At 50.6% G+C, this 7,500-nt stretch overlaps 2 protein-coding genes across 3 annotated transcripts in view; one reads left to right on the forward strand and one right to left on the reverse strand.

The window, feature by feature from the left end:
* Positions 1 to 5,298, reverse strand: part of LOC308371576 (vacuolar fusion protein MON1 homolog B-like) — a 10,486-nt gene extending 5,188 nt beyond the window's left edge. The window contains exons 1-5 of the mRNA XM_080846535.1: positions 5,224 to 5,298; positions 3,969 to 4,054; positions 2,824 to 3,050; positions 1,669 to 2,448; positions 529 to 791 (exon numbers count right to left, since the gene is read on the reverse strand). Coding sequence (XP_080702661.1) covers positions 529 to 791; positions 1,669 to 2,448; positions 2,824 to 3,034 — 1,254 coding nt within the window. The 5' untranslated portion in view covers positions 3,035 to 3,050; positions 3,969 to 4,054; positions 5,224 to 5,298. The remainder of the gene's footprint in view (positions 1 to 528; positions 792 to 1,668; positions 2,449 to 2,823; positions 3,051 to 3,968; positions 4,055 to 5,223) is intronic.
* rnpep (arginyl aminopeptidase (aminopeptidase B)) overlaps positions 4,281 to 7,500 on the forward strand; it is a 9,776-nt gene continuing 6,556 nt past the window's right edge. The window contains exons 1-5 of one of the 2 annotated variants that reach the window (XM_080845737.1): positions 4,281 to 4,958; positions 5,418 to 5,558; positions 6,194 to 6,345; positions 6,987 to 7,103; positions 7,316 to 7,500. The exon at positions 7,316 to 7,500 is cut by the window's right edge and continues 51 nt beyond it. In XM_080845737.1, the coding sequence (XP_080701863.1) occupies positions 4,575 to 4,958; positions 5,418 to 5,558; positions 6,194 to 6,345; positions 6,987 to 7,103; positions 7,316 to 7,500 (979 nt within the window). In that variant the 5' untranslated portion in view covers positions 4,281 to 4,574. Of the gene's footprint in view, positions 4,959 to 5,417; positions 5,559 to 5,636; positions 5,778 to 6,193; positions 6,346 to 6,986; positions 7,104 to 7,315 lie in introns of both variants that reach the window. The other variant, XM_080845736.1, reaches the window with a different exon arrangement.

Genomic DNA, 7,500 nt, shown 5'->3' on the forward strand with positions numbered 1-7,500 from the left:
CACAGTGTAATAGTCCGAGGGAGGGGTTTTAGGTATAAGACATGAGTTTGCCCAGAGATGTGCGGGCATTGTTTGTTGAACATTTCATGAACGAGTAATGCTTGTAACAATGCTCCCGATATCGTTAATAAATCTGCAGTACCACTCCAGTTGTCTGTAAGTAATTTTGACCACAATGACACACACACACACGCACACACACACACTAACACACACAAGCGCAAACACACACACACACACACACACATACCCAAACACACACTCTGTCCTGGATAGTTTAATTAATGTGCCATAGCTCCACACTTGTCTGATTGGGACATCAGGACTTCCTCCAGCCACTCACATGAACCCACCCACACACACACACACACACACACACTCTCTCATGCACACACACACACACACACTCTCTCATGCACACACACACACACACACACACACACTCTCTCATGCACACACACACACACACACACTCTTTCATGCACACACACACACACACACACTCTCTCTAATTTTGACCACACACACCGCCGAGAGCAGGAAGCTGGGGTCGCTGTCGAGCAGGTCGAGGAGGCCGTCCAGGATCTTCTCGGACCCGGCCAGCAGGCGTCGCAGGTCGTAGTTCTTCTTGGTCTGGAAGATGCGGGCGATGCTGGCCTCCGTCAGCATGCTCACGATCTGGTTGTGCACGTAGCGGAGCTCCACACGCAGCTGCTGCTCCGACTGACCGCTGCTGGACACCGAGACCAGGACCAGCGGACCCTGCGTCATGAACACCACCGTATGCTGGTCTAGAGGGGGGGGGGGGGGGGAGAGAGAGAGAGAGAGAGAGAGAGAGAGAGAGAGAGAGAGAGTTCAGAGGTCATGAACACCACCGTATGCTGGTCTAGGGGGGGGGGGGGGGGAGAGAGAGAGAAGGAGAGAGAGAGAGAGAGAGAGAGAGAGTTCAGAGGTCATGAGGGGGGAGAGAGGGGTCAGAGTTCATGATCACCACTGTGGGCTGGTCTGGGGGGGAGAGAGAGAGTTCAGAGGTCATGAATAACCCTGTGTGCTGGTCTAGGGGGGGAGAGAGAGAGTTCAGAGGTCATGAATAACCCTGTGTGCTGGTCTAGGGGGGGGGGAGAGAGAGTTCAGAGGTCATGAACACCACCGTGTGCTGGTCTGGGGGGGAGAGAGAGTTCAGAGGTCATGAACACCACTGTGTGCTGGTCTAGGGGGGGAGAGAGAGTTCAGAGGTCATGAACACCACTGTGTGCTGGTCTAGGGGGGGAGAGAGAGTTCAGAGGTCATGAACACCACTGTGTGCTGGTCTAGGGGGGGAGAGAGAGTTCAGAGGTCATGATCACCACTGTTAGAGGCTTAGACATCTAAACACGTAGGGTTGAGGATAGGGCTGAACGATTAATTGCATTTGTGATAAAATCACAATATGATAAAACACAATTTTCTAACCGTAACGTGCGCGATTACAACGTGCCTTGTGTTTATTCTTACAATGACTTTGTTTAAATGACTTGTAATTACTGTGCAAAACCACCGATTTATTGTTCTTGTTTCTGTAATGAGCAGTAAAATAATAATGTAATAATGTAAGATGTTGTTGTCTCCGCTCTGGTGTGTGTGTGTGTGTGTGTGCTGCTAGTGAAGTGAACAGAGCCGTGTCTCTACCCGAGTAGACGGAGCGGATGTTGTTGTCTCCGCTCTGCACGAAGGAGACGAGTGCCATCATGACTCCCATGGTGGAGGAGAGCGCCTCCTCGCTGCCATAGCGGGAGTAGATGGGCTTCCCCGCCTCGCTCAGGACGAACACGTGCTTCCTGTGCGCCCGCCACGCGTCCCCCGTCACGTCCTCGTCACGGTGCGCGCCCGGCGGGGGGGGTCCACCACCCGTCGTCTCGGCCAGGGGGGGCGAGGTGCCCTTGGTGCCCAGGCCCTGCTCCTCCAGCTTGCTGCGCGCCAACATGGCCGCCACGAACTCCCCCGAGTCATCGCGGCCGTCATCAGCGGACGCCGAGTCAGAGTTGCTCTCGGCTAGCGAGTGTGTGAGGGCCTCGCCGTCAGCTAGCGAGTGTGTGAGGCCCTCGCCGTCAGCTAGGGAGTGTGTGAGGGCCTCGCCGTCAGCTAGCGAGTGTGTGAGGCCCTCGCCGTCAGCTAGGAAGTGTGTGAGGGCCTCGCCGTCAGCTAGCGAGTGTGTGTGGCCCTCACTGTCAGCTAGCGAGTGTGTGAGGGCCTCGTCGTCATTAGGGTTTGCTGGCTGACCAGTCTCCCCGCTCTCGTCATCATGAGCTGAGTCCAGCTCCGGGAACTCATCCTCCCTCTGGGCTGAGCGGTCCGTTACTGTGGAAACGTCATGGCAACCAGCCTCCAGCTCATCCTCTGGGTGTGACGGAGTCTCCTCCGACTGGATGTGGTTTTCTAACAAGGGGACGTCGCCATGTTCTTCGCAACCTACGGAGCAGAAAATACTGTTAGTATAGTGACCAAAGCAGGACTGCCCAAGAGTGTGTGTGTGTGTGTGTGTGTGTGTGTGTGTGTGTGTGTGTGTGTGTGATGACCAAAGCAGGACTGCCCAAGTGTGTGTGTGTGTGTGTGTGTGTGTGCGTGCGTGTGTTGACTGTATGTAAAGTGTAGGTGTGTAAACAAGCCCTTTTACTCCATTGACCACCAGAGCCCCTGTAGCATGAACAAACAGAAAACGCTTCTCTTCACAGGGTGACTATCAGGGCCACCAACCAACCATGATGCCTCATGTCAAAGCTGAGTGGACCTCTGATGCTTACAGTAAGCCTGCTTATGAAGAGAGAGCCCTGTACACAAGCTCACCGCTGCTAGGCTGGGGTCCGGAGGGGAGGGGGTCTGTGTCGGCTGGGCAGGTCACCGGGAGAGGGTCAGCGTCAGCTGGGCAGGTCACCGGGAGAGGGTCGGTGTCGGCTGGGCAGGTCTCAGGGAGAGGGTCGGCTACGCACGTCACAGGAGTAGCCTCGTTGGTCAGCACGTCCTCGGAGTTCGCGCTCCCGGGATAGTCCTGCTCCATCTCAACATTCCAGGCTCTGGAAGAGAGTAACGGAATTTAAAGTTTTACCTGTGGTAGTGGTTCGTGCTTCTCTTAACGTGCGCTACAGCAGGTGTGTTTAGCGAGTGTGTTTAGCAAGAGACCACATACGTGCTAGGAAGAAAGCATCTGTGTTAACCGCCACACAATAATAGGTGAAGAAACGGTCAGTATCTGTGAAATACCCTCTCTGACTGAATGGGGCCTTCGTGCGATTGGCACGGAGTAGCTTAACGGGAACTCGTGCCTTGCTGACAGCATCAGGTCAGTTTATCGTGAAATCTGACAAGCCCTCAGATGTAACGCTACACCTTGTAAGGTACTCGACACAAGCGTCACCGCTGCTCGCTTTCAAGCTCCCTTTGCAACATCATCTTAAGTCACAGGGCACACACCTCAGATCTCCATATGCGTATAAGGAAACATAACATCCAGAGGAAACAGAACTTCTCAAAAATGATTAAAACCAGCTAGACTACCATCTACAACATAAATACATACATACATACATACATACCGGAACAAACGGATCTGGCTGTTATTAACTCAATCCCCTGCCCTGCCTGAGTCTTGAGAAGCCATCTCTAGTTTCGGAAGGATTTGAGGCAGAGCTAAGCTGCACTACGTCAATGACAGCTACCTTTACAAAGGCCTTTGAAAACCAATCATACAACACAAGACTTTAGTGAAGCGACTTGTAGCTGTCGAGAATTACTTCCTAAGATTTCATCTAGTGGTTCATTCTAATGCTAAATCTCTGAAGAAAGCAACCTAGCGTCAGATAGCTCGCTAGCTAGTATCATTTCTGTGGCTTTAGTTAGCTTGCTAGGTTAACATGTAGCCACTGAGTAAACCCGCAGTAAAACTGAGCCACGACATACCTAGGTAAAAAAACATGAACACCCGTTGTACTTACAATATTGTTTCAGGAAGGCCCCATTGACATTACAGTCCGAAAATCATGACTATTCACTTGATCCACCGGTTTTTGCTAGCCACTGACTGGAGAGGAGGAAAACAAATTTAGCACCCGGACTGAAACATCCGGAATCCCACTAGTGACAGATTTGCGTATCCAATCGTAACAGTGTTAATGTGTGCAATACACCTATGAGAGAGGAGAGAATGTATATATCCCGCCTCCATTTTGCAGTCCAGCAGGGGTGTGTTCAAATCGTCCTATGAGTTTTCGGTAAATTAACTAACGTAAGCTAACGGCAGACAAACGCAGGTGCAATAAGCCTAGTCATAGAGTAAATACAATAAATAGGTCCTTCTGAATGATTAAAACAAAGTAAATGCCGTACCAGTACGTTGACCTCATTGTCACACGAGAAAAACATACCACAGCCTTAAGAAATAGTTTTGGTTTATCGGCTCAGGTTTTGTCTGCGCAAGATTATTGCAATAGGGACTATCTTGAACGTACAGTCTACCAGTTCAACTCCCTGCTGTGATATCGCCTTGTCAGTTTCCCTGTACCGTCTGTGTAGGTGAACTGTAGTTGAACTGTGCTGAAGAAATGGAGAAAATAAGCGCTTTGCATTCTGATAAAGCTGAAGATGTTGCCACTTCTTCCAGCTTCCGTCAATTCAAAATCGAACATTTTGATCTTGACCTCAGCGTGGATTTTGACAAGAAAACTATATCAGGCACCGAGACTCTTCGGTTGAGGTGCATTCAGGATCAACAAAGCGAGCTGCTTCTGGACATCCATCCTTCCCTGACCTTCCAAGAGGTTTCCTTCTCCCGGGGATGTGGGGAACCCGAATGGAAAAAGTCTGAATTTCTTACTAGGGACTTCACAAAATACGGAACCACTCTGGTCGTTAAGTTCCCTTCGCCGTGGAAACCCGACGAAAGATTTCAGCTGGCTATCAAGTATGCCGCCACTGACGGACCTGGGGTAAGCACACCGCCTGGTTTTCCTCGTTGAAGTTTCATAATTTAAAGCAGTTGGCTTGTTAGCAGTCTGAACATTAAGTTACATGTTGCTCATCATCAGTAAATTGTACGTGATTTAGCTGCCGAGCTAGCTAGACATTGCACACAGGAGATACTGCCCTCTCAGCAAAAAAAAAAAAACAGAACATGTGTTAGATTTCTTTCGTTTAACCTTTGTCCTTCATCACACAGTCCCCGTATTAACACAATCACTTCTATTTACTTACTACTTCAATACTCGCAAACCATAAGGCAGCCGTTCCTCTTTGTTGTCGAATTTAAAACATCCACAATGCTACTACCTACGAGTCACGACACTTTCGATTTGATGTCACGCACACGAAAACATGTTTCGGCATGAGTTAAGTAGTCGGTATATATTCCAACCTGCCTTGGCGCTAAATTGCGGGCATATCTGTAGATGTCGTGGCTGGTGCCTGCCCAGACTAGCGAGAGGAGACTGCCCTTCTTCTACAGCAGTGGCTTCCCGGTCCTAAACAGGAGTCTGTTCCCCGGCTTCCACACGCCCATGACAAAGAGTCCTTACTCGGCCACTGTACAGGTAACGTGTGCCCGTCTCCCGTCTCCCGTCTCACACACCTGCTGTCTTTCCCGTTGTTGCGTGTGTGTGTGTGTACAGGTGTGCTGGCTGAGCCCCGGGCAGACCGCGGGGAAGGTGAAGCCGTATGTCTTTACCCAAGGCCAGGCCGTGCTCAACCGCTCCTTCTTCCCCTGCTTCGACACGCCGGCGGTGAAGAGCACCTATTCGGCCTCGGTGAAGGTGGGTCCCGGTGCTGCTGGCCATGCAGCCGGTCACCGGGGAATCAGACATCTCACTTACTGGTGTCAGTCAGTCAGCTCTTATTACTGGTGTCAGTCATGCAGGTCTTACTACTGGTGTCAGTTAGTCAGCACTTATTACTGATAACTGATAATGTAATTGTTTGTATTTTGCAAGACACGATCCCCCTGCTTGTGAGTGTCAGTAGTGTATGACAGTAGTGTGGTCCTCAGCAGAAATATTATATATATATATACTTATACATACAGTACATACTTATATATGTATATGTTTGTATGTAATTATGTATATATCTTTGAGTTCAGAGTGCTTTAAGTGCTCTTTGGACCGGCCGGGGCAGGAGCTGATTATGGCGTTGGGTTGGGTTGACCTTCGCCCTCTCTCTTTCCTGCCAGGTGCCCGCGGGCTTCACGGCGGTCATGAGTGCCAACGAGAGGGAGCACAGGAAGGAGGACAACAGCTTCCTGTTCCGCATGGAGAAGCCAATCCCGTCCTACCTGGTGGCCCTGGCCGTGGGGGAGCTGGTGTCAGCAGAGGTGGGGCCCAGGTGAGGCCACACACACACACACACACACACACACACACTCAAACTCACACACACGCACACACACACACACTCAAACGCACGCACACACGCACACACACACAATCAAACGCACGCACGCACACACACACACACACACACACACACACACACACACACACATACACACACACACACACACACACTCAAACTCACACACACGCACACACACACACTCAAACGCACGCACACACGCACACACGCACACACACACACAATCAAACGCACGCACGCATGCACACACACACACACACACACACACACACACACACACACACACACACACACATATGCACACACACACACACACACATACACACACATACACACACACACACACACACACACACACAATCAGACACGCACACTCACACAGTGTCACTATTTACTACCAAAGTTTGTAAAGTGGCTGTAAACTAATTCTTATTCTTATTATTGAAGTAGCGCTATATTATTATTATAACAACGTAATAAGATGTAGTACGGTTTTTTCCTGATGTGTTGTTCTGTTCCTGATGTGTTGTTCCTGATGTGTTGTTCCTGAGGATGTTGTTAATGTTTTTGATGGTGTTGTTTCTGATGGTGTTGTTCATGATGTGTTGTAGAACTCGTGTGTGGACGGAGCCGAGTCTGCTGGAGGCAGCCAAGACTGAATTTGACGGAGTGATCGAAGAGTTCCTGGCTGTTGGAGAGAAGCTGTTTGGGCCATACGTATGGGGAAGGTGAGTTCTTATTGGTTCACGCGTATGGGGAAGGTGAGTTCTCATTGGTTCACACGTATGCGGAGGGTAAGTTCTCATTGGTTAATACGTTTAGGGAAGGTGAGTTCTCATTGGTTCACACGTATGGGGAAGGTGAGTTCTCATTGGTTCACACATATGGCATGTTGAGTTCTCATTGGTCGGTTTGCTCCCTGTGTTGTGCACCTGTGCAGGTATGACGTGCTGTTCATGCCGCCCTCGTTCCCGTTCGGCGGGATGGAGAACCCGTGCCTGACCTTCGTGACCCCCTGCCTGCTCGCCGGGGACCGCTCGCTCGCCGACGTCATCGTGCACGAGATCTGCCACAGCTGGTTCGGGAACCTGGTGACCAACGCCAACTGGGGCGACTTCTGGCTCA

This window comes from Sprattus sprattus (genome assembly GCF_963457725.1).
Source record: "Sprattus sprattus genome assembly, chromosome: 10".
In the NCBI taxonomy this organism is placed as follows: domain Eukaryota; kingdom Metazoa; phylum Chordata; class Actinopteri; order Clupeiformes; family Clupeidae; genus Sprattus; species Sprattus sprattus.